Consider the following 26,548-nt stretch of genomic DNA (forward strand, 5'->3'; position numbering starts at 1 on the left):
TGACAAGGCACTCCTCCTAGGAGGCCCCATTCATCAAGAGTTGTGTAAAAATCACAAGAGGAAAAACATTGGAAGGAGATGTATTGTTTGCAGTGTGCAAACGTTCTCTAAAAAGTATGTGAATAAAACATGGCTGATCCATAGTCAATCATGCCCACAGCAGAAGTCTTCTTCAAAACAGCAGACTGTAGCTCAGAAGTTTGTTTTCCCCCCTTTTGTTTTGTGTCATTTATGAGATGCTGCGGGAATATTTGTGGCCAGAGTGAAAGGATACCATGGTGGCTTCTGCATCTTTTTGTCTTTGGCTTCAATGGTACTGGATGTGGAAGAGGATGGAGCTGCTCTGCACATCAAGGGCCACCTGGAATAGGACACACGGAGACTCCTGGGCTGGAGCATTTGAACTAAAACCTGGCAGCCTTAAGATGCTGCAACACTTTTTATATATTGCTTTTTAGAAGGAAAAGTGAAAGAGGCTGTAGCGGTAGATTCTCCTTTAGAGGGGAAGGAAAATCTCGGCCACCTTCCCGTTGGGAGTTTTGTTCTGAGGTCCTTGAGGGAAACTTTGCCTATTTTTCTGTCGTCTGGTCACGTTCTATGATTTCATTCTCATTCACAGAAACGCTAAGAATCGCTTTGTGAACTTTTGATTTTTAATACATATGAGAACTTGCTATTAAGTCCCTGGAGAGGCTGCTTCTTCGGACGCCCCTCCTCCCCCCAGCAGAAACACAGTACAATACTGTATTATTATATCCCCGCGTCTCCTTCTCCTCACATCCCGGGGGAGGCCCATTCCCCGCTTCCCCTCCGCCATTGCCGATTCCCCGCTGATATTGCGCTTCTCTGAGGGAACAGCAGAGACCACGGCGGCGCCATTTTGCGAGGGGCGAAGCGGCGCCTCTTTCCCCTCCCCCACGGGAGAAGAGCGACGGGCGCGGAGGCAGCTAGGCCGGCCAATGGGGCTGAGGCGGAGGCGGGCGGGGAGGTGCGCGACGCGGAACCTATTTCGCGCGCTTCCAGTCGCGCGTCTTCCGACTTCGCTCTGCGACTTTTGTGGCGCCGGAAGCCGTGGGCGGGGCCTTCGAGGGCGGCTTCCCTCCCCCCCCGCGACTCGGCCCCGCCCCTCCCCCTCCCTCAGCTTCTCCTTCTGCGTCCGCTCGAGGCGGGCGGGCGGACTCGCTCTCTCTCGCTCTCTCCCTCCATCCTGGTACTTGGGCGCCTCCATCCTGGTTTCTCAAGTGCCCGGACCCAAAACAGGAAGTAAGCGAGGCGCGAGGCGGGCGGGAGATGCGGCTGGGGATCAGGCCGGGCGGGCGCGGAGCGGAGGCGGCATCGGCCATGGCCCTCCGGCGGCGGTTGGGGTGCGCGGGGAGGAAAGGGGCCTTCGCTGCGCCCGAAAAGCGGCGCCTCTGAGAGGAGGAGGTCGGGGGGGGGAGAAACACCCGGGACGCGCCTCTTTCCTCTCGGGGGGAGGGGAGGGGTCTCCTGTGAGCCCCGCGTGGCACCCTCGTTCCCTCATTGGGCGCGGAGTCGGGGCCCCTGCGAGGCTCCCCTGGACCCGAGGGCTTTTCATTCCGCCTTTTAGCAGCGCTGAGGCCTTTGGGCATGAAGGGCGCTTTGGGCACTCGACCAATGGCAGCAACGACCGTAATGCCGGAGTCTCCTTCCCCCCATGTCCCCCCCGTGAGGCTCCGTGTCCCGGGTCTCCCCCCTCGCTCCTTGCTGTGTCAGGTCAGGGCAGCCAGGTTGGCTTGCGCTGTCCAAGGCTCCCGCCCCAGCTTCGGACAAACTCCTCAGGGGCCCAAGATGGATAGGCATCCACACACGCATGGCACTCTTACACGCCACCCCAATCTCCGCAGCGCCAGGAGATTCCAGGGTTAAGGTCCTTTACTCTGGTTTCTTTAGAAATGAGGCACATTGGAGACCACCGTGTCCTTTTGATAAATGGCTTATTTACACAATATCTACCACCTGAGCCTGCCACCCCAAAAGGCACCAGGCTGGCACCCGACTTGTATTTTAACATGGTAAATTAGAAGGGGAGTCCAGGTGGCCCACAGACCGTGCCCTCTGAGAAATGCACACATTTGACCCAGGTGTGTACTTAACAGCTCTCCTATAGAAAAATAATGGGAAGGTTCCCACTTTGACACCTGTGTTACACGCCACCTCCATCTCTGAGGGTTGTGAAGTTCCGGGAGGACCGGTTGTGCTTACGCAGGGTTCTTATTTGGACCTTGAGGCCAGTGAGGGGACTGTGGTGTTTATTTGATATATGGGTTACACACATATACAGCCTGAGCCTATAACAGGGGCCCGCAGCATTACGCTCTCAAAGAGTTCTTGCTTCTCCCATGGCTACAGTCTTAGATGCCAGCAGAAATCAGCCATAGCCCTCTAACCCAGCTCGCTGCCTATAGACTGACACCTTTTCCTTAAGCTCACATCGAGGAAACGGCAATCCTAAACATAGCTCTTAACTAACCGAGCTAGAGGAGGGGGCCCGCTGCTCGGCTACATGGTGCAGAGTTTGCTAAGGGCCTTATCCCTGCCTTTGTTTTCTTAATGGCTGCCATGGTCAGCCATTGAATCCCTGCTGCATCTGAAGATTCATGGGAATTGTTAAAATTCTAACCCTTTCCTGGTTCCAGAAATTTAGGGGAGTCTTCCCTCCCTTTCACAAACTTATAACAATAACACAAAGAAAGAGGGGGGTTGATAATACAATACATCAATATATCCTCTATCTCATTTATAAAACAAAACCCAAAACACCCACCATATAAATAATAGTAACAAATGGCATTAACTTACATTGCCCTGTGAAATGTATTTTGAGGCAGTTCACAGGGCCATGGTATAAGAGGAGGAAGAGGAGAATAAAGTGGATGGGGGAGACTGATGAGATGCAGTGCAGCATCTATTTTATAATGCAGAAACACAGTGTGCTTATGTGTCAGGGGTGCCATAGGAGAAGAGGAGGAGTTTGGAGAAAAGGTTGTTATCCCATAAGTAGCTAATTAGTCTTTACTCCTTTCTCCTGTTGCACCCCTGCACATATGCACTGCATTTGCATATTATGTAATGTTGCACGTCTTCAAAACTCAAATTGTGTCTCCATTGTTCAGGCACCTCCTGTTCTCTACAGAACTTGGAACAGAAAAAGAATGTAGCGCTGCCAGCCCCGTCTCCCGTCCCCAGCCCTCTTTTGCACCTCTGGAATATTGCATAATGCTGTCAGAATGTAGTGCAGCACCTCCCCCCACCTCATTAACAACTTTCTCACAATCTGCACCAGGGTGGATTTGATTTAAATCAAACTGATTTAAATCACGATTTAAATCACGATTTAAATCACTAGTCAGTAAGGCTTGATTTAAATCATAGTTGATTTAAATCATAAAGACTAATTCTTGCTGGTATAACTTTATTATGCAAGTAGATGAAGATTTTTAGAATAACAACTTTTCATATTAGTTTTTTTATCCCCAGTTTAATAGGTTAATCATTCATATTTGGACAACTTTACTGTTGTACTTAGGAAGGAGAAAAATAATCATTACCTTAATAATAACAATTTAAATAGATTTATTCAACTGAAACAATAACATTTCAGCAAATGTTATTTGCTTAAACAAACATCCATGTTTGTTAACTAATTTGGCTAAACAAAAACAAAATATATATATTTTAAGAAACTTAGACTGTCAGCCCAGCCTACACATGAAAAACTTAAATACTGTCCAAACAATCAGAAAAATATTGTTTCTATTCTATTCACTGAACTTCTTGAAACTTAGCACTGAAGGGGTTGCTTCTGTATTCATAGGTTTGTAGAACAATAGGATTAAGGTCTTTTTCTCAACTCTGTTCATGTTATAACATTTTTGCTGTGAAGAAGAGGCATGTGATCTCTGTTGAGTCAAATTCAGTTTTGAGAACTGCAAAAGTAAACCAAGCACCTGTGATAATATCTTGTAGGCAGAGAAACTGCCCAATAATCTTACAAAAACCTCTGGAAGAGGTGAATGGATTAATGGAATTTATTTACCCCATAAATTAAACATATACAACCTTATACTACATAATTAAAAAAACTAATCTTTATTTCATGGTGGAATAACCTTTGGATGGTAATATTCTTTCCTCAAAAAGCATTTTATTTAAAAAAATCCAATTTAAATCAAAAAAATCCGATTTTTTTGATTTTTTTAAAAAAATCATTGATTTTTATCCACCCTGATCTGCACCCCATCCTACATAAAATATGAATGCTCCAGCATTTCATTCCTCCCTCCCTCGTATTAGGCTGGTTTTCCAAACTAAGGGTATCTTTCCATCTAAGTTTACATGCCTGTGTAATGTGTGCCCTGCCCATAACAGCAAAGTCCTGTGGCACCCTGGAGTCTGATCTACTATAGGTTCAGTTTCCAAATTGTCTTATCATTCCCTCTGAAGGACTAGGCAGTTGGGGAGTGCATCTGGACCTGCCTTTGCTAGTGGGTCTAGTCACTGTTGCACATGCTGTGGTCACATCTGGACTGTATAAAGGCTGCTTTTAAAGAGCTCTCAGACTGCAGCTAATGCTGAACACTGCTGCCAGGTTACGGGGGGGTGGTGGTGGTCATTATTCAGAGTGCTTATTTCAGTTGTCTTCAATCTGCACTGACTCGTGATCCATATCTGAAACCAGCTCAAAGTGTTCATTACTATCTTCAAAGCCCTAAATTATTTGGGCCCAGGCTTCCTTGCTTCTATATGATTCTGCTCACACATTGTTGGCCATGAGGAGGGATTCCTGTCTCTTCCTGAGCTATGTCGGTGGGTATGCTGGTGATGCACACCAGTCCTTTGCTGGTGATGCCCAGTCTTTGGAGCTCCCTCCTTTGGGAGATGGGCCATACAGGGCTTTTGTACTCGGGTCCTTCTTGCAGGCTTCCCATAAGCATGTGGTTGGCACTGATAGCGGGATGCTAGCCTAGCATTTGGTCTGATTCAGACAGAGCGCTTAGGTTTTTAATGGTACTGTATGCTATTTTGTCTGTATTTATATTTTGTAAGCTGTTGTGAGGTCCATCTGGTTGAAAAGTGACACAGACATTGTAATGTAAAATAAGTAAGTAGTGAGATCTTACATACAACACCCTGAAATCAATTGTTTCTGTTTCACTGCAACCCAAAATGCACAGCCTGTCACTGGATTTGCACCCTAGAGCAGGAGTAGTTAATATGGTGCCCTCCAAATATTGATGGACTGCAGCTTCCACCATCCCTGACCATTCATCATCCTGAGGGAAGCTGCCGGCCAACGCCTGGTGGGTGACACATTGCTCTGCATTCAACTACAGATGAATGAATAAATAACATTTCTAAAAATCTTCTCTTCTACACAGAATCTTACATGCTGTATTGTATTATTGTGGTTACACTTAGTGCTTCAGAAAGAGAAACCCTCAGCATCTTCATATGCCCCCTTCAAGGGTGAATCCCTTCAGTTCAATCCTGCTTCCTCAAAAAGTGTCTCACAAAATGTAACCACTTCCTGCAGAACTTGTAAAGTCTTCCATTAGCCCAAATGGCAAAGAGCCTCATTGCATCTTGAAGACATTTACTGTGTTATTAAGCATTCATGGACTCTGCCATTTGCATGATCACCTAGACTTCATTATTAGCTCATTGCATTTCGTTTTATCTTATAGCAAAATAGAACTTAACAGAAGCAAGCATTGATGCAGTTCTGATAGGCTGTTGAAGAGGGAAGGAAGGAAGGAAGGAAGGAAAAGTGCAATGAGGATGCTGACAATTAACTTTGGAAAGGACCTTTTACTGAATAGGACTAACATGGATAAACATAGAAAATTATTAGTGAATAAGGCTATCAATGATGGTGATGGCTGCATAGTTAGGCAGTTGAATACCTAAGGCAGGGGATCATGAGTTGTTGATCTTAAATGCCTTAGCTATGGGGAAGGGCACCACTGAATAAACTGCTCTCTTAAGGGCTGGAGGGAACCTCTGTTTTAATTCTTTATTCATTTCAGAAAAATAAAGGATCATGATGTCGAGGGGACCTCATTATTCAAACTAGTATTCTGTCTCCTCTAGTGCACTATGTTTATACATGTGTTACCCACAACCATCCTCTTGCCACCCTATAACTGCCCAAATACACCTGTGCATTCAAAACCTTTGTTACTACTTTATCATTGTAATCTCTCGTGCCTGTTAGCCATATTTTAATGGAATTCATTCCCCCTATAAAAGGGTTCTATTATGAAACTTATCCTCCATTTTTTATATTGCTTTGCACGTGGGATTTTTAAAAGTCAAATTCAGTGAAAAATGCACTCCTGTAAAAGTGAGCATTGTGATTCTAAAAATACTATGAATGGGGAAAAAATAAAGTTTTCAGAGAGTTTTTGTTTATGCTGTCTTAAAATTCTGGATACTTTTGCATGTTTTGGCAAAAGCCCTGACAGTAAATAAATAAAAATATGATTACAGTAGTCACAAGCCAAAATATTTCTGCTACAGAAGCAAGAGAGCTCTGTACAAGTTTAGTGAGCACCACAACCTGCAATATTGCAGAGAATTCCAGATCAGAGCCTCTGTTCATGCAGGGAGAAACACTTAAAATCTTGAACTCATCTGCTTCCAGCATGGTGGAATCCTGGCTCTGTAGACAGCTGCTGAGTCAGCCCTGGATGACATTTTGTGAAACATGAATGGCACCCATTATACAACCTGTGACAGAATAGCTACTCAAAAAGAACCGTAAATAGTAGGTGCAGAGGATAGATGCTGCAGCAGTTAAAACAAGGCACCCGAGTAATCTGAAGATTAACTGAATATTTCTACTGAAGTGGGTCAGTATGGTTTCAGGATATGAACTGAAGACACGATGCAGCTACTTGCACATACCTAAGTCTGATCAGTGTGCAGTGTGACCTGCCAGTTGTTTCACTTTTCCAGGGGAAGCAGCGGAAACAGGTGATGTAGTGAATATCTGCTAGGCCATGGGGGTTGGGGAATACATTCAGTTGGGGAGTTCACGTGTTGAGTGGGGCGAGGGCCAAGGGCATGACATAGATAAGGTTGAACATTTTAAATCACACTGGCTAAATTTACTTAATTTTGACTATACCATTTCAAAACAACACTGAGGAAACATTTTAATTTTTAATCAGATTTATAAAATATTACAGCTGAAGCTTTTTTTTAAAAAAAAATCTATTCAACAGAGTTTGCACATCATTGTAAAAACCTCTAAGTGGTTTACATAAAATGTAAGATACACGTTAAAATTATTTATAAAACATAAAGTTACAAACAGAATCAGCTAAAATATATGTCATAAAATAAGATGAAATATTAAAATGCATGTCAGTTTTACATATCTGGTAGGCTTGCCTAGTTGTTGTTTTTTAAGCAGACACTGAAAACAGTGCAGCAAAGGCACCTTCCGAATGTCAGTGGGCAGGGAGTTCCAATGTTTAGGTGCTTCCCTGCTGAAATATTGATTCCTTTGCAAGTAGGGAGCAAACATAAGAGCCACTTATGCAAGTTCCATTTTCAGAGATAAGGCAGTGAATGGGCACAATGTGGGGGAAGGTGATCCTTCATTGAAAGTGGACCCAAGCTTTTAGATGTCAGAGGAAATAACTATCAGACTTGTAGAAGACACCTGAAGGCAGCCCTGCATAGGGAAGTATTTAATGTTGGATGTTTTAATTTGTTGGAAGCTGCCCTCAAAATTTGCAGCCAATTGAGCACTGCTGGTCCTCACATGCTACAGTGGTCCCCACTTCACCACGGGAGTCCGCAATCTCCAAATCTGCTGAAATAGCTCCACTGACTGGCAACTAGAGCCTATAAATGCAGACTTCAAAATGCTCCTTCACCGTCCACATTGAGGCAAGGCAAGCACAATTATGTGCACTAACTAGTGTTCAATCACCTTCCAAATGAGACTTGTGGTCAGATGTATTCGCAATATCAAAGTACAGTGGTGCCTCGCAAGACGAATGCCTCGTACAACAGAAAACTCCCAAGACGAAAGCGTTTTGCAATTTTTTGGGTGACTCGCAATACGAATTTTTGTATGGCTGTGCTGCACAAGACGATTTTTTTGCATTTTTTTGTTTGTTTGTTTGTTTTAAATCCTATGGGAAACCGCGCTTCGCAAGATGAAATTTTCGCAAGACGAAACAACTCGCGGAACGACTTAATTTCGTCTTGCGAGGCATCACTGTATCCTCTATTCAGCAGCTCTTGGTTCCTGGGAGAAAAGTAAGTGTGACTTGGGGTGGGGCTCCTAAAGGAGTTTTGAGAACACAGCTACCCTGCTTTCTATTCTGTATGATATGTTTTTTATGATTCATGAAAGTGCTATTCAGCATTCCAGGTTTAAGCACTACTGCTCACCTGGTTGCCCATGGCAAATAAGAGACTCCACCTAATCAGACTGTGCGGGGGGGGGGCTTTTTTAGGCCAGAAATGTGCCCCTTTGTGCTTTGTCCTGAGTTTTTTTCTCTCTGGTGCCTCATTTCATTTGATTTCCTTCCTCTTTTGTGTGGTTAAGACCTTTAGAGATTTGGGCTACAATCCTAACCCCACTTACCTGGGAATACTTCTACACCAGGCACGTCCAACAGGTAGATTGTGATCTACCGGTAGATCACTGGATGTCTGTGGTAGATCACTGGTAGATCACTGGCTCCCCCAAACTTTAGCTCCCCTAAAAAAAAAGCTCAACAACTTTGACCTGAAACCCCCCCCCCAAAAAAAACAGGGCTTTCCTCCTCCCTAAAAAGTTCAACAACCTTGACCTGAACCCCCCAAAAGGGGGTAGGTCACTGCCAGTTTTTAACTCTGTGAGTAGATCGCAGTCTCTTGGGAGTTGGCCACCCCTGTTCTACACAGACATAGTTAGGTCTACATTGAGAGTGAGCATGGTGTCTCTCTGTGCCATACCAAGACATGATGAGTGTTTCCCGCTATGAGTTCCATGTGCCCAATGCTGAGATCCACCACAATGGTAGTAGTTGTGGCTCTCTTAGCCAGGTCTCTGCCTTTGCTATAATGTGGTGGTTCTACCTGGCAAACATGTTTTCTGTACCCAGAATTTAAGCAGCACATGAGATCATGTTGATTCTGGGATAATAGACAGCTTACACTCGAAACAGGTGTGGTCATTTAAACATTACTAATCTGTGATCTCTTCTCATTCAGATTTGAGTATGAGCACAGTTGAAGAAGAATCTGACACAGTGACAGTAGAAACCGTGAATTCTGTGACTTTGACCCAAGACACTGAAGGAAACCTTATTCTTCACTGCCCTCAGGATGGTATAGACAACTGTTATTTGACTGTATGCTTTCTCCATATTATTTCAAATTATAGTTAACCAACAAACAAAGTAGGATGGGATCTGTTTAATATTATTTCCTTTGGATATTTGTGTGCTGCCGTTTAGGTAGAGCAGATTTTCCTGTGGGATTTTGGCTCTGGAACAGTGGTTTTCAAACTGTGCTGAGGATCTTTAGGGTTCCCTGGAAGCTTTTCAGCAGCTTCTAGATGCAAAGATCAGTCATGGTTCCCTTTAGGAAGCTGCCTTATACCAGGTCAGACTGTTTATTCGTCTTAGTTGCAGGTAGGTAGCCATGTTGGTCTGACACAGTCAAAACAAAATAAAAAAATCTTTCCAGTAGCACCTTAGAGACTAAGTTTGTCATAGGTATGAGCTTTCGTGTGCATGCACACTTCTTCAGATACAATGAAACAGAAGTCTCCAGACCCTTATGTATAGTCAGAGGGTGGGGAGGGGTATTATTCAGAAGGATGGTGGGAATGGGTGATTGGCTGATAGGAGTGGTAAACCTGTTGACTGTTAACGACTACAATTGGTCTTGCAGGGAAAAGCAAGGGCTGAGGTACCTGGTCTGAATAGGGACACTGGATTCTTATCTCATCATACATGATAAAGCTTTCTTTAGTACCTCAGCCCTTGCTTTTCCCTGCAAGACCAATTACAGTCGTTAACAGTCATCTACAGGTTCACCACTCCTTTCAGCCAATCACCCATTCCCACCAGCCTTCTGAGTAATACCCCCACCCCCACCCTCTGACTATACATAAGGGTCTGGTGACTTCTGTTTCAGTGTATCTGAAGAAGTGTGCATGCACACGAAAGCTCATACCTATGACAAACTTAGTTGGTCTCTAAGGTGCTACTGGAAGGATTTTTTAAAATTTTGTTTCTTCGTCTATCCAGGTTTTGGCTTCTCTGACTGGCAGTGACTCCAGAGTCTGTGAGCAGAGATCTTTTCCATCACCTGATCCTTTAAAGCTGTAGATGTCAGGGATTCACACTTGGACCATCTGTGCTCCACTGAGATGCTGTCCATCCTTCAGAGACAGCTTGCCCTCTGCTAAGAAAGCGCCCTTGCAATGTACAGCTTCTGGTTTTTGTATGTTGTGTTCTCAGTAGGAGCAATGGCAAGACGCTACATGCCTGGCACATGACCCCCTCAAACTGGGGATTTATGCCAGAATGGATTTCTTAGCTAAGAAGTTAGCATACAAAGGGTTTCATGAATGAAGTATTGTAGACCAGTATTGTGGAAATCACCCAAATGTATATAGATTTTGACACAAGCTTTTCAGTCTGATAAACTCTTCTTCACTATACAGTGGTACCTTGGTTCTCAAACTTAATCCGTTCCAGAAGTCTGTCCCAAAACCAAAGCGTTCCAAAACCCAAGGCGTGCTTTCTCATAGAAAGTAATGCAAAACAGATTACTGTAATCCATTCCAGACTTTTTAAAACAACCCCTAAAACAGCAATTTAACATGAATTTTACTATCTAATGAGACCATTGATCCATAAAATGAAAGCAATAATCAATGTATTGTACTATAAAATAAATAAGACAGTATTGTAGATTATAAAAAATAAAATTAATTTCTTTCCTTGCCTGCACTGGTGATAGTCATTGTTTGGGGGGGAGGGCTTTTATCCATTTCCGCAGTTACACAATCAATCAATCAATCAATCAATCATAAAACGAAGAACAAGCCACAGTCACAAAAACGCAAAAAATAGCAAAAACAAAAGCACCAAATATAAGCTCCAAATATCACCTCAGAACACTGCAATAGGAAATGGAAGGCTTTGACTACAATGAGGGGACACAAATTAGCAGCACAACAGTGAAAACAGAAGCTCAGGAGCACATTCAGCTTCCAAAGCAAAGTTCACAAACCGGTTACAGGTAGGTAGCCGTGTTGGTCTGGGTCGAAGTAAAATAAAAAAATTCCTTCAGTAGCACCTTAAAGACCAACTAAGTTTTTATTTTGGTATGAGCTTTCGTGTGCATGCACACTTCTTCAGATACCTTCAGATACTTCTTCAGGTATCTGAAGAAGTGTGCATGCACACGAAAGCTCATATCAAAATAAAAACTTAGTTGGTCTTTAAGGTGCTACTGAAGGAATTTTTTTATTTCACAAACCGGAACACTGACTTCTGGGTTTGCAGTGTTCAGGTTCCAAGTTGTTCAGGAGCTAAGCTGTTCGAAAACTGAAGTACCAATGTATAGCATGGCCATTTCAACAAAGCTTCCGTTTGGGTTTCTTTTAAATATCAACTCATTGTTTCACTTGCCTAATTTGCATAATGTGATGTGTGGCATCCATTGGAGTTCCACAAACCAGTACATGGGGGAGTGAAGAAAAGCTGTTCCTTATTTCTTTAGAATAGCTAAGTGGTATACCCTTTTCATTCAGAGTTTAAAATTTGTAAATAATTATTTTAATGAGGTGTACAGTGTTGGTTAAAGTGATAATATTGTCCACAGGAGTGGTTCTCATTTTGGGGGGGGGGGTATGGTGACTAGCCCAAATTCATTAACTGTGATGATCCATCCATTTATTGTCACATGAATTATGAATTTTGGTCTTCCGTGTTTAGCAGCCTTTGGTTTTGTGCATTTTAATTGCAGGTTTGTGCCTGTTTTAGAAACATTGTTTGAGACATCCAAGTAGACATTTACTTGATGCCTCTTAATGTGGAATTTATTGAAATATTTACAGTACTTACAAAGTTATTTACAGTTTTGTTCATAGGTATATAAGAACTCCATCTCACAGCAGGATACCTGCTTCAGAAGCTTTAAACATTTATTCAAAAAGCATAGTTACTCAAGCAATTATATATAACAAAGTATGAATATTTTTCAAGCCACAGGTTGGGAAATGCTGATATAGAAGGTACTTGCAAAAAGCATTTAAACAGTGGGAAAGTGCTCAGCAAGCTTTCCTTATGAGTTTCATTCACAGCATTTTTTTCTGTGTGTGTGTTTAGAGGCAGATGAAGTAGACTCCGAAGATAGTGTTGAACCTCCACATAAAAGGCTTTGCTTATCATCTGAAGATGACCAGAGTCTTGATGATACGACTCCATGCATTTCTGTTGTTGCCGTTCCAAGTAAGTCGTTCACTGCTAATGGAAGGCTGAAGGAATGCAATCCGGAGCCCAGTTCAGAAAAGGACTTGTAGGAATATGGGCCTTGCTTCTGCAGGTGAGGGTGGATTAGTTTCAGACAGGGCATTGAAGTGGCAACAAATGATCTTTGGTTGGACTTTTTTCTGTGACCTGCAGAAGGATATTAAATGAGTGTCTTGTAGTTTGAGGAGCAGCTGGCAAGGAGGTATGAGCGCAGTGGGAGATCATTTAGGGAGGATGGACCTCACCCTGCATGTAGGAGAGGGGGAAATGAGACCCTCTGGTCTTGGTGGGATATTAGGATCTTGCCACATAAGATTATTTTTAAAGCGGAAGCATGCTTACTCGGAAATACATCGCACAATATTCAGTGTGAGACTTGCTCACAGGATTACAGCCTTAATGTATGCCATGGGTTGCAACAGAGATGCCGGTGCTGTGCTAATTTTACATTTTGCATATTTTTAAGTTTCAGAAAGTGACCAGAGCTTTGAGGTGACTATGACAGCTACCACTGAGGTAGCTGACAATGAGGTCAACGAAGGGACTGTGACTCAGATCCAGGTACTGCTTGTTTATTTGGTTGCAGGTTTATAAGCAGCCAGCTGCTACTAAAGTGGTGTGCAATAAGATAAAATATAAAATGCTGGATGGAACAGTTGCCCTGCTCCTTTCCCCATGCACTTTTCTGGGGGGCTCTTTGATTTCAGGGGGTGAGCAGGGAAAGCCGTGCTGGGCCAGCAGAAGTCCTTGCACAGGGCTCCCATGGGTGAAACGTGAAGTGAATCCGCTCTAAGACTTCATGTTTCATCTTCTCCCTCTCTAATCAGCGTGGCCTAAAGGTTGGGGATGGTGAGAGTGGTTGTCCCAACAATATCAGGAGGGCCAAGGCATCCCAGGCAGAATGAATGTAACGCTTAAGGTTGCAGGTTTGATAAAACATAATCCGTGCGGATTTCAGTGTGAAATGATTCAGAATGTAAGTGCTTGTGAGGTGGCTGCATCATCCTTAATTCATGATTCTTAAGGACTCCATGAGAGCGAATGTCAATTTGGAGATCTCCTTTTTTATTTTACCTTCCCCAGATTCTCCAGAATGAACAACTGGATGAAATCTCTTCTCTAGGCAATGAAGAAGTGTCAGCAGTTAGTCAGGCCTGGTTTACAACCAAAGAGGATAAGGATTCATTAACAAACAAAGGTAAATTCACATTCTCCTGTTTGTCTCTGTGTCTGTTACGTTTTGATGTGACATGAATTTGAAGTGTGCATGCACACAAAAGCTTATACCCAGAACAAACTTAGTTGGTATCTAGGGTGATACTGGACAATTTTTAATTTTTTAAAAATTTATTTCAAGCACTCCTGGGTATCACAAACATTTATCATATACGGGAAAACCACAATTTTTGTAGGATTGCTTTGATACAGAATAGCCATATGCTTCGTTACAATCATTCAAGGTAAACATACTAAATTTGATTTATATTTGACTCACGTAAGCAAGTGGAATTTTATACCTTCTGTTGCATTGGTTTCGGCCTTTTTAATCCTTTGCTATCGTTTGGCAACACTGGAGGCTTCTTGTTTACAAGTACCAGTATTAGGCACAATACATTTTCTCTACATATAGGATTTATTTTTCTGAAGATGTGTGTGTATAATGTTGATAAGTGTGTGTTTGGAATCAGGACTACAGATATAATGCTATTCCACATGGCACCTGCTTGGAAAATGATGGGGAAGATTATGCTGTTTAATTTATTGCCCTGTTTAGGTCCCCCCCCCTTGGCTAATAATGGAAATTTGCTTCCTGATTTCTTCACTGTCTTACCTAGCTGTTCTTCCTAATGTTGAGTACTTCCAGTGATGTGCAATTTGCATGATGGTGTCTTCTCCATTTTCTAAGGTCATAAATGGAAACAGGGGATGTGGTCGAAAGAAGAAATAGACATTCTGATGAGCAACATCGAACGCTATTTAAAGGTTTGTGTTGCATTCAATTAACCTACTGGTTTCAGTAGCTGACCTGGGAAAGTGCCATTGGCAAAGGGGCCCTTCACTTGCGCAGGATCTTGATACAAGCTATTAATGTTAATGTTTTAACAGCATTCTCAAACAGCCTTTGAATAATTTCAGTCCTTTGAAAGTACATGTTAGGGAGAAATGTACTGTACAATTATTTTGAGAGACAATATTTTTAGTAGGCCTACTATGCCTCAGAATTTAAGTTTTTCAAAAAGGCTTTTTATAAAGCTTTACCATAACATTGTAATAAATTGGTGGTCATCGTCAGCCATAGGAAAAGAGGGAACATGTGGAGGGAGAATTACAAGCAGCCTCTATCCTCTAAGCAGGCTTAGTTCTCTTCCAAGCAACTTTTTTAATTCCTCTGTTGTTTCATTTTCTTATTACTTTCTGCAAATGTTGTCACAGAGATCCAAACAGCAGTCTTGTTCTATTCTAATCTGACACAATTTATAGAATGCAGCCAATTTTCTTTGTGTCACTTTATCAGTATTTGCAATCTCACCATGACAAGATGTTTTGTCTACCCATGAACCATCATGCCTTGAGGAACGGGAAGGTGTAGCTTTAAAAAAAACATTTTGGTACCCTGTAGCTCTTTGCTTTTTTACCATTTTTAACTTAGGCTTGTTTTAAAGTTTTTATGTAAACCACTTTTGTGAGGTTCATTTGACAAGCAGTATATAAATATCTTAAATTAATAAATGGGTGACTGTAGAGTCCTCTGTTTGTTCAAGGGGTTATTGGTTGTAATAAACCCAGTGGATCCTAAGTAGGATATTGTAACATCCCAAGCCTTGCATCCAGGGATAGTCATTGCAAACAACTTCCCTTAGGTAGCTCATCCCACTTACTGTTTACTTAGTTTGTTTAACGGCCAGTTTAGACAGACTTCTTTTTTAGGCTTTCACCAGTTTGCACCTTAAGTAAGCCATGGTTAATGAGTGTAGACAAGGGTTCTCCTTGTTTATGTTAAGCCATTAACTGTGGCTTATCATGATTTGCAAACTGGTCTGATATATTTAACTTTGCTGATCTCAGGTACTGAATATATATATATATATATATATATATATACATATATATATATATATATACATATATATATATATATATATATATATATATATATATATATATATATATATATGTAAAGGGTCCATGTTTGGGACTTTCCACTTTTCTCAGAAACAGCTTGACCGATTGTGTTCAAATTTGGACACAGCGTCCAGTACCAATACACGAGTGCCAACATAACCTTATATTTCACACGTGCCAAACCTTTGGCAGGTAAAAACGGAATTTTCTCCAAAAAAAAGCCATGGTGCCCTTCAGTGGACATCAAAGGAACATACACCTCACCTGCTGCTATTGGCGGCATGCTATCAGTGACATCACAACAGAACAATCCAGCCAATGGGCCTTTAACAGAAAACAACACCAATGCGGGGGAACCGGCCAGGTCGCAGGGGTTTGTGAGGGGGACAGGGTGGGGCCAATCACAGGGATGAGCCAGGGGGTGGGGGGAGGGGGCGGGATAGGTCATGGGGCCAGTCACAGGGATGAGCCGGGGGTGGGGGGGGAGTGACAGAATAGGTCATGGGTCGGATGAGCCACAGCAACGCGTGGCCGGGACAGCTAGTTAGTTATATGAGCATCTTTGTAAATGGGCATTTAGAACCTTAAACGACCATATATATGCAACAGTTAACAAAAAACAACATGAAGCACAGGTACAGAACCTTTCTCCTGTCCGTTTGTTTATAAAACATAAAGAGAACAAGTCCAGTCACTTGCGTTCGCCTGGATCACATTATTTTTTTTAGTTCATGTCTTCCCAAATTTGATTTCAATTTATATGCATTGCAACTTGTTTTCCAAATTCTGAATAGAAACTGGGCATTTATTTGATTTTTTTGAATAGCTAATGATAAAAAGTCATTTGGTCACATTTTCAGCATTCAGTTCATAGTTTTGCAGAGCTTGTTAATAAAGTATCAGTCTTTATCTACTGTAAGATGTTGGGAAACTTAAATTTGTCATCCAAATCTTGATGTGACTAGGCACGTGGAATAAAAGATGCCACTGAAATCATCTTTGAGATGTCAAAGGATGAAAGGAAAGATTTCTACAGGACCATTGCATGGGGTCTGAACAGGCCTCTCTTTGCTGTTTATAGACGAGTACTTCGCATGTATGATGATCGAAACCACGTTGGCAAGTATGAAACCTCCTAACGTTTGACCAAACGGTATGAGAAGGGTTAAGAATGGCCTGGGGGCCATTTTAAGTCCTAGCACCATGTTATGTAGGGCCAGAAGAACCAAAGTGGGGCAAAATTTTGAATGTTGAGCCATGAATCCTTGGAGGAGTACATTTCTCCAAATTAAGCATTTGCTTAATGTTCACCATTAGTAAATTGAGAGTCTCACATGATACATGAACTCTATTTGTGGCAGAGCCATGGGAATGAGTCGTACAACATTGCCATCACTGCAGCAATAAAACTGCTAGTATATTTGCAAAGCTGAGCCGGGTCCGTCGTGGTTTCAAATTGGGTGGGGGAGCATGTGTTGAGATTCCTGCATAGCAGGGGTGTTGGACTAGATGTCCATTGGGATCCCCTCCAACTCTACAAGTCCATGATTCTGTGTAGGACTTCACACCCATCTGTATGTGTGTTGGACAAACTGCACTTAGATTCTTGATCAGATACAAGGTTCTCCATAGTGGAGGGGTACATGAGCCCAAGACTGGCTCCTGGAGCCCATCATGTGTACAACCTGCATGGTAAGGACGTGTGTGGAACTCCTGGGCCTTTTGGGTTATCAGTGCTGCTTTTTATCGTATGCCCGAATAGATTAATAATTGGTAGTTTATACCTTTCACCAATAGGGACCCAGGTGGCGCTGTGGTTAAACCACTGAGCCTAGGGCTTGCTGATCAGAAGGTCGGCGGTTCGAATCCCTGTGACGGGGTGAGCTCCCGTTGCTTGGTCCCAGCTCCTGCCAACCTAGCAGTTCAAAAGCACGTCAAAATGCAAGTAGATAAATAGGTACCTCTACAGTGGGAAGGTAAACGGCGTTTCCATGTGCTGCTCTGGTTTGCCAGAAGCGGCTTTGTCATGCTGGCCACATGACCTGGAAGCTATACGCCGGCTGCCTCGGCCAATAATGCGAGATGAGCGCGCAACCCCAGAGTCGGTCACGACTGGACCTAATGGTCAGGGGTCCCTTTACCTTTACCTTTACCTTTCACCAATAGTTACATTATTTTTCTGCTCACTTCAGAAGCTGTATCTAAGCACATACGTGGATTTTCATCTTTAATCATGACACTGGGCACATGTGACTTTATGGTCTTGAATAATACATTGGCAAGATTAATGACCATTTGGTATGCCTGCTCATTATGGGTAGGGAACTCTACAGAAAGTAAGAACCTTGTCAAAGGCTATAACAATTGTTTTCTCTTCTGTGCCTTAACATCAGGTTAGTGTCGGTAACAATCCAGTACAGCATATTGCACTTTGAAATTCTACTTTATTCGGCAAGTCGCAATTATATTTGCCTGTGTGAATAATGTCACATATTGTGTGCTGTGCTGAGTCCTAATGAGGGGAATTCAAGAAATTGAAAGAAATTCTATGTATGTCTGTTAATTAAATGTGCTGTTTGTATATTTTGCAGGTACACTCCTGATGAAATTGAAAAGCTCAAGGAGTAAGTTTTATTTTGCATTAATCAGTGTTTTGTGAACAGTTTGGAAGAACCTTCAGATCTCTTTCCCCAAAGTTGTGTGCAGTTGGCAGCCAAAGGCCCATGAATTTACTCAGGCTCCTTAGGTTGCCATTTGCCAGCTTCTTTTAAGAGGAAGCTGCAGTGATAGTTTGTGGAAGGGGAACATACAGGCAAGGAATAACAGGACTGGGCATGCAAAGTGAGCATTCCCAAGTCCTATTTCCAATTGCATTAAGCTTTCAGGGCATCTCTTTTGTGTGGAGCTGCAAGTGCTTCATTGATCTCTTGCACAGCTTTTGGCACTCTCTGCAATTTCACACTACATCTCCAGTGTCTCTCTCTTTCCCCATTCCTCGTTCGTAGCAGTGGCCTAAGAACAACATAGGACATGTGAACCCTAACATCCTTTGAAATTGGTACCTTTTATCCTTGGCTGCATTACCAGATGCAGTGATCTTTATTCAAAATATAATGGGGGGGGAACCCTTCAACCCTACAGATTCCAAAGCAGTAGTCAAAGGACATGACCAGCTAGTCATTTCAAAATGAAATGCAGCAATGCACTCAATTGTGAAATGCAATAATACAGAACTAAGAGTAAGATTATGTATGTTCACATGCAATAATTACAGTGATGGTTGGCTGGAAAATATGTTCAACTTCCCCTCTCCAAAAAAGGAGTTTAATGCAAGCTTTGGGTTCTAGACCTCACTGTGCAATGCAGGGATTCACATGTCCTTAAGCACTATTCTATGTCGTTCTTAGGCCACTGTGAGTGCAGCATTTCAGGGAAATCTGTTTTAGAATGGTTTGATGTCTGTATGTGTTGTCAGAGAACAGAATTTCAAAGCAGGTTAAAGATACAATATGAAGTAATCAATTATTTGATAATAACAGCCAGTTTGAGATGTAGAGGTGGTTGTTTAAATGGGATTGCTGAATAGGCCCCCTATACCCAACCATTCCTTGAGGGGTGATCTGGCTATGTTGATGTATTAATTTGATCTATAAATTTGTGCTTGTTTTAAGAATGTGATTTTATTTTTTATTTTGTGCTGTTCAACCAGCATGCTCATCAAAAACCCAGAACGGAACAAACCGTTTATTATTTTAAGTGGGTTATATTTGTATACAGTTAGCACTCCCACCCCCTGGGCTCCAATAGAAGATGGGCAGGGCTTATACTAATAAATATATACAATTGAAATGCTTTGCACACCATGCTGAATACACTTTTTCTGTTTAGGCTACGGATAAAGCATGGCAATGACTGGGCGACTATTGGAGCTGCCCTCGGAAGAAGTGCTTCTTCAGTAAAAGACCGGTGCAGACTGATGAAGGACACCTGCAATACAGGTACAAGTATTACAACAATTGGCATTACCAATGGATGCACAGTTGACTTGCAGGAAGTGTATCTCATAATCTTCAAGACTGTACATCTCAGGATTGCTTGAGAAATTTGTTCTGTCATTACAAAATAGCTAAATAATGTATTCAGACTATTTAAGGCTTTTTCTATGCCAGCAGTGAATGGCCATCAGTATGAGGGGCTGAAGGACGGGGAGAGGAAGTTGTTTATTTAATTTATATCCCGAACTTCCTCCCTAAAGAAGGGAAAGATGTTCCTGTTTCAGGGACTCTGGGCAGCAGCATCTATGCCTATCCTTCCCCAAGTCTACCAACATTCATGTGGGACTCACCCACCCATATCCCATGAGCTTCCTCTGTGATTTGAAACACCCTTGGTGGTAATGGCTCTGTCCCAAAGCTGAGGTGAATTGGCCCTAACTCAGAAACAAACCGCACATATACAGTCATACCTCGGTTTAAGTACGCTTTGGTTTGAGTACGTTCAGTTTAAGTACTCCGCGGACCGTCTGGAACAGATTTATCCACTTTCCATTACTTTCAGTGGGAAAGTTCGCTTCAGGTTAAGTATGCTTCAGGTTAAGTACCGGTACAGACTTCCGGAACCAATTGTGTACTTAAACCGAGGTACCACTGTAATTTAGGACTTTACACTTTTCAATGCACATACAGTTGTACCTCTACTTACGAATTTAATGCGTTCCAAACACACATTCGTAAGTAGAAAAAAATTGTAAGTCGAATCACATAGGAATGCATTTGGAGAAACAAATTGTAAGTCGAAGCAACCCTAACTAAAAATTTGTAAGTGGAAAAAATCCTATCTAAACCGCATCCAAGATGGCGGACGAAGCTCCGTTCGTAAGTAGAAACATTCGTAAGTAGAGTTATTCGTAAGTAGAGGTACCACTGTATATTGGTTCTTGTACTAAACTTCATCTGCCCCTTTACTGCCTATTCTTAAAATGTTGAAATAACCTTTTGTATGTTTGCAATGGTACAACAAATATACCTCCATAGAAGGTTGGCTAAATTGTAGATGTAATACAGGGAGCCTCCAGTCCATCGCCAGGCTTCTAAAAGCACATTTCTCTCGAACAGGCTATGGGAGAGGTCAGAGCAGTTTAAGAATCTGAAGGTGTAGAGGGCTTGCTGGAGGAAATTAAATAAGGAAATAAGGGCCCAAGCCAGTGTGGTGTAGTGGTTAGAGTGCAGGGCTTGGGTCTGGGAGACCCTTGTTCTGTAAAGCTCACTGGGTAACCTTGGGATAGTGACTGTCTCTCAGCTTAATGCACATCACAGGATGGTTGTGAGGATAAAATGGGGAGCGGCGTCTGCATGCCACTTTGAGCTTGGAGGATAGGCCGTATATACATCTTTTTTTTTATTTTTAAGGGAAACTGCGCTTTTCATTGCCATGTATTGTTCCCTGCTTTTTTTCCCTTTAGGGAAGTGGACAGAAGAAGAAGAAAAGAGACTGGCGGAAGTGGTACATGAATTAACCAGCACAGAGCCTGGGGACATTGTCACGCAAGGAGTGTCTTGGGCTGCTGTGGCAGAGCGAGTCGGGACGCGGTCTGAGAAGCAGTGCCGTTCCAAATGGCTCAACTACCTAAACTGGAAACAAAGTGGAGGCACCGAGTGGACTAAAGAAGACGAAATAAACCTAATCCTGAGGTTGTGCCATTTTCTTGGAAAGCACATCCACGGATGGGGCAGCAGGGCTGGGGGGGGGGATTTAAAATAGACAAAATCAACCTCTCTGTCACTTTGATTTAATACCTTAGGCAACTCTTTCAACAATGGCCGCTGCATTCCTTGTTCCCAGATGCTTCGATCATCTTGCTATGAAAGTGTATAAAGACTGAAACCATAGACTCATAGAATTGGAAGGGGCACCAATGGTCCTCTAGTCCAGCCCCCTGCAATGCAGGAATCTCAGCAAGAGCATCCATGACAGATGGTCACCCAGTCTCTGCTTTAAATCCTCCAAGGTTTTTCTGCTTCACCACACTGGGCAGTTACACTGCAGGCAGTTGACAATGTACAGCTTTGAGAGAAGAGATAAATCATTGGATACTAAGGCAGCCAATAATTACTGAGAGGTAGCCTGCCACTGGATACTAGATGCAGGAGATCAAATCAATCTCTCTCTCTCTCTCTCTCTCTCTCTCTCTCTCTCTCTCTCTCTCTCTCTCTCTCTCTCTCTCTCTCTGTGTGTGTGTGTGTGTGTGTGTGTGAGAGAGAGAGAGAGAGAGAGAAAGAGAGAGAGAGGGTGTTATTACCTTCAGACTCTGCTTGTGGATTTCCGAGACACCTGGTTTGCCACTGCAGGACTGAATGCTGAAGGGGCTCTTGTTGAGTTTAAGCCATTCGTTCCCTCAGCCTTTTCAGGCTTTGGGCCTCCAGTGACACTGCCCAAAAGGAGATATGGTGGCGGCTCCTGTGATGTTGACCACAGTCCACCAGGAATCACTCTTGAGACCACGTGCCATTTGTTACTGTGCAGTCTTACTAAATCTGATTAAAGCGGGAACTACATAACATTCCATCTGCGCTGAAAGCTGTCTTGTCTAACACACACTTCTTTCCCATGTAATCCTGTCAGAATAGCAGAGCTAGAAGTATCTGATGAAAATGATATCAACTGGGATCTGCTGGCCGAAGGATGGAGCAGTGTGCGCTCACCCCAGTGGCTTCGTAGTAAATGGTGGACAATCAAAAGGCAGATTGCAAACCACAAAGAGGTTTCGTTTCCTGGTAAAGTGTTAAAGGGTTACCTTACCTGCTCGCTGTTTGTTTGCTGGGAGGGTGGAAGGGGATAAGAAATAATAGTGCTTACATAGCCCTTAAGAGTGCTCCATCTGATTTTCATATATGATCTTGTAATCCTTTCCACAGTCTTTTGAGGTAGTTCATTATTCTCCCAAATTTTCTGACTGGAAGCTACATTTATCTTAGAGTTCATTAGAAAGATGAGATTCAAACCTTTTGTAGAGGTTCTTTCTCTAGGATTGCTGCTACTGATAGATGTAGCTTTCCCGAAAGATGAGGGAGAAGACTTCATGCAGGAAACAGTAACTGCTGGAGAAGCCTGTTGAGGACTAGACAGATAGGGGCTTTGAATAACCTATGCAATTGTCCTAAGGCTGTTTTGTGCAGTTATCTCCCCAGCCATCCTAGTTTTCTAAGATAAAGTGTTAATTTTTTTTTATTAATTCCTGTGTTGACTCATTTGGTTTTTTCCATTGCCTTTCTCCAGTTTTGGTGGGCCTGACATGGGTTACAAAATGCAACTAGAAACTTTGAAAAAGCAAATGCATAAAGTGAAATCTTTATTTTAGGCTGGCTCTTGACATCTATGACTTAGATTGTAGTGTTTTGAGGTTTTTGTGTTTGTTAAACGTCTCCCTATTTAAATGAATATTGCATGTATGCATTTTCATAAATTTGTTTCCTTCTAATTCGCACATGAACACGCACGCATGCATACATACAAAGTAATTAGAATAGGGCAAATAACAAATTTAAATACATTAATAGATATTGAGGGATATCTAACTTTCAATGGGTGTACTTGTGAGTATGACAAATGTTGGATAGCGGGGTAGTGACTCTTGTCTCTCAGGTTGTCAAAAGAAGTCTGCCACTCCCCAATGCCGTAGCTTGGTGGGGGTTAGCCAGGACATTTGCCCCGGGTGACGCCTCTGGGGTGGGGGCACCTTTGAGGCTCCTAGCCTACCTGCCATTGTACTGTCTGGGCTTCAGGCGGAGTGGCTCTCTGCTCTGTGGGTGAGTGACTGAGTGAGCATGAGGAGGAGAAAGAGAAAGAAGAGAATGGAGTTGGCCCTCCCCGTTCCTAAAAGTGATTGAGCCTCCTCCTTTCCCCTTTCCCCAGTAAAGCTGAAGATGGGATCCCCTGTCTGGTTTTGCAATGCTGAGAGTCTTCTGAAGAAAGGTTCCCCATCTTATTTGTAAAACAGTTCAGGAAGAGGATGTGGGCAGACTGATAGATGTGCTTGCCTCAGACATTAGGGAGACTAGGAACTTTTTCATTTTGATTTTCCTGATGTACGAAGCTCTTTACCCAAGAGGTGTTTGGGGTTTTTTTTGGAGGGGAATAAGTTTTAATAAAGTTCACCTGAGGTTTGAACTCTTCTCATACACACAGCTTTATTCCAAATACTTCTTTCTGTCTTTTGCGTCTAGCAACATTCTGAGTGACCCTTTGTTTCCCCATTTCAGTTCTTATAAAAGGTCTGAAACAGCTTCACGAAAGCCAGAAGACCACTGCAGGGCACCAGCTTTCAGAGACAAAAACTTTACCTGGGTTGGCAAATGCTCATTCCGGTTCTGGGGTTCAGCATGTGCAGATTCGAGTAGCTCGCTTGGATGAGAATTCAGGCAATTCTCCAAGCCCCATGGCAGCTTTGCAGATTCCAGTTCAGATTACCCATGTCTGTAAGTACCTCTGATCCCTCGCTCATTCCTCCTCCCTCCGATCATTGTTGTTGTTGTTTAGTCGTTTCTGACTCTTTGTGACCCCATGGACCAGAGCATGCCAGGCACTCCTGTCTTCCACTGCCTCCTGCAGTTTGGTCAGACTCATGTTGGTAGCTTCGAGAACACTGTCCAACCATCTCATCCTCTGTCGTCCCCTTCTCCTTGTGCCCTCCATCTTTCCCAACATCAGGGTCTTTTCCAGGGAGTCTTCTCTTCTCATGAGGAGGCTAAAGTATTGGAGCCTCAGCTTCAGGATCTGTCCTTCCAGTGAGCACTCAGGGCTGATTTCCTTCAGAATGGATAGGTTTGCTCTTCTTGCAGTCCATGGGACTCTCAAGAGTCTCCTCCAGCACCATAATTCAAAAGCATCAATTTTTCGGCGATCAGCCTTCTTTATGGTCCAGCTCTCACTTCCATACATCACTACTGGGAAAACCATAGCTCAACACTTAGAGGGGCTTATTTATGTGCAAGCAAACTGTTAAGATGCCCACTAACTGCTTTGTTGTCCTGGCAGTCCAATGTAGCCTTTGTCTTTCAATGCTAAATTACATGAGTGCCTTTCAGTTAAATACACCTGGGGGGGGGGGAAGAAAATTTATTTATTTACTTATAAATAATAAAAGGGTTTGTTTCTCCCTCTTTCTCCCATAGCTTCTGCAGATTCCCCTGCTGCTTCTGTTGACTCTGAGACGATAACTCTAAATAGTGGGACACTACAGACCTTTGAGATCCTGCCAGTAAGTTCTACATATCCCACACCTACCTGGTTTGATCTTTTGTGTTTTTCAGACTAATGTTTGAGGAAATGAACATCTCAATGGTGTCCTTATGGCAACATAAAGTATTATAAAATGTGTGAGGTTCAATTAGCAGGATATTACAGCATAATATAACTGGAAGCTTTAGCATCATTCAAAATAACTTACTTTATGGTGTCATATTATCTGCATGCGCCAGGGATGGGGAGCTGAATCCAGCCAGCCAGGAAGAATCAGGAGCATTCTGGAAAGTAAGATTACCATCCCTATGACTGGACAACTTGCCAGTCTCTTATGGAGCACCTGGTGTCTTCGGGGTTATTGGGATTCTCATGGGAGAGTGTTGGATTACTCTGGAGTTTGGTCTGGTCCGGAAAGGTGGTGCTTATGTTCTCATTGCTTGGAATCATGAAACAAAAGATGACTTAAGGTTATGACTTAACATTAAGAGGTCCTAATTATGCACATCTTTCTTTTAGAAATGTAAAATGTATTAGTAGACCACTAAGATAATAATAATAGTAGTAGTAGTAGTAGTAGTAGTTTTAAAGGCCACAAACCCGAAGTCCACCTGTCCCTGTGTAAGAAAAATGGTGCCTCCCTCTTCCTCCTCCTTTAAGAGAATGTATCTTATGCAGGAGTCTCAGCCCCAGTTGTCTTCACAAGATAAATCAATAGGAAATGGGCATCCTTCACACCTCTTATCCCTGGTCAAATTCCAGAGAGCCTGGCACATTTCAAAGCAAGGAGGGACTTGCCTTTCTGTGCAGTAGATGGAACACTTCCATTTCAGAGCCAGTGTAGTCTATTGAAGAGGGTTGGACTGGAACTCGGGAGACCAGGTTGAAGTCCCTCCCTGACCATGAAGTCACTGGGTGCCCTTGGGATAGTCCCTGAACCAAGCCTATCTCACAGGATGGTTCTGAGGACAACATGGGTGACCACAGGCACTGCCTTGTTCTCCAGGCTATGGACATTCTCCTTGTTGGGAGAAAGGAAGGACATGGCAGTGAGGTGGAAGTTGTCCGACATTTCTAGGGTTATTTCAGTTATGCTTCATTTAGGAACACTCTACGTTTTGAGTCTGACTTCCTCAGAGTCAGTGTCCTTCATGAGTCACTTGCAGAGCACCCTCTGTTGATCTTCTTCCTTCTTCTCTTGAGTCTTTCCACCTGCAGCCCACGGGGACTCCTGGCACGTATTTACTCCAGACAAGCTCCACCCAAGGCTTGCCTTTGACACTGACCACCAGCCCAACAGTGACCCTCACAGCTGCCACGGCACCAGCCTCACCAGACCAGATCATCGTCCACGCTTTATCCGTAGGTGTCTCAAAGGAGGAACTGGAGCGATAAAGGGCAAGGGGGGGTGGCCTTGGATTTGCTGCTAGTCAGCTGGAGAAGCTGTGCTGCATCAAACGAAACACCAGTGCAAAACAGTTTTGACTTGAATATATTTTCTCTGGTGAGAATCCTCTGCAGTGTTAGTTGTGCTAGCTGTGGCAAGGGACAATGATTTATGGGAAGTCAAATCTTACAAGGTTCAGCTTGATGGACTGTGGGAGGGGCATTGGGCACACAGCTTGCATTCAGCAGCATCAGAGTTGTGGCCTGAACAGGCAGAGCCTCAGACC

At 43.0% G+C, this 26,548-nt stretch overlaps 1 protein-coding gene across 6 annotated transcripts in view; it reads left to right on the forward strand.

Annotated features, from left to right (window-relative positions):
- Positions 1 to 891: 891 nt before the first annotated feature.
- DMTF1 (cyclin D binding myb like transcription factor 1) overlaps positions 892 to 26,548 on the forward strand; it is a 30,563-nt gene continuing 4,906 nt past the window's right edge. The window contains exons 1-14 of one of the 6 annotated variants that reach the window (XM_035127090.3): positions 892 to 1,263; positions 9,238 to 9,354; positions 12,372 to 12,494; positions 12,982 to 13,076; positions 13,599 to 13,713; positions 14,422 to 14,498; positions 16,604 to 16,761; positions 18,230 to 18,262; positions 19,527 to 19,636; positions 21,100 to 21,328; positions 22,260 to 22,411; positions 23,897 to 24,112; positions 24,809 to 24,894; positions 26,079 to 26,237. In XM_035127090.3, the coding sequence (XP_034982981.3) occupies positions 960 to 1,263; positions 9,238 to 9,354; positions 12,372 to 12,494; positions 12,982 to 13,076; positions 13,599 to 13,713; positions 14,422 to 14,498; positions 16,604 to 16,761; positions 18,230 to 18,262; positions 19,527 to 19,636; positions 21,100 to 21,328; positions 22,260 to 22,411; positions 23,897 to 24,112; positions 24,809 to 24,894; positions 26,079 to 26,237 (1,974 nt within the window). In that variant the 5' untranslated portion in view covers positions 892 to 959. Of the gene's footprint in view, positions 1,264 to 5,195; positions 5,322 to 8,173; positions 8,296 to 9,237; positions 9,378 to 11,051; positions 11,281 to 12,371; positions 12,495 to 12,981; positions 13,077 to 13,598; positions 13,714 to 14,421; positions 14,499 to 16,603; positions 16,762 to 18,229; positions 18,263 to 19,526; positions 19,637 to 21,099; positions 21,329 to 22,259; positions 22,412 to 23,896; positions 24,113 to 24,808; positions 24,895 to 26,078; positions 26,238 to 26,548 lie in introns of those variants that run through there. The other 5 variants (XM_088652288.1, XM_035127091.3, XM_088652286.1 and 2 more) reach the window with 5 other exon arrangements.

Source organism: Zootoca vivipara, chromosome 9 (assembly GCF_965207765.1).
Source record: "Zootoca vivipara chromosome 9, rZooViv2.hap1.1, whole genome shotgun sequence".
NCBI classification, from domain to species: domain Eukaryota; kingdom Metazoa; phylum Chordata; class Lepidosauria; order Squamata; family Lacertidae; genus Zootoca; species Zootoca vivipara.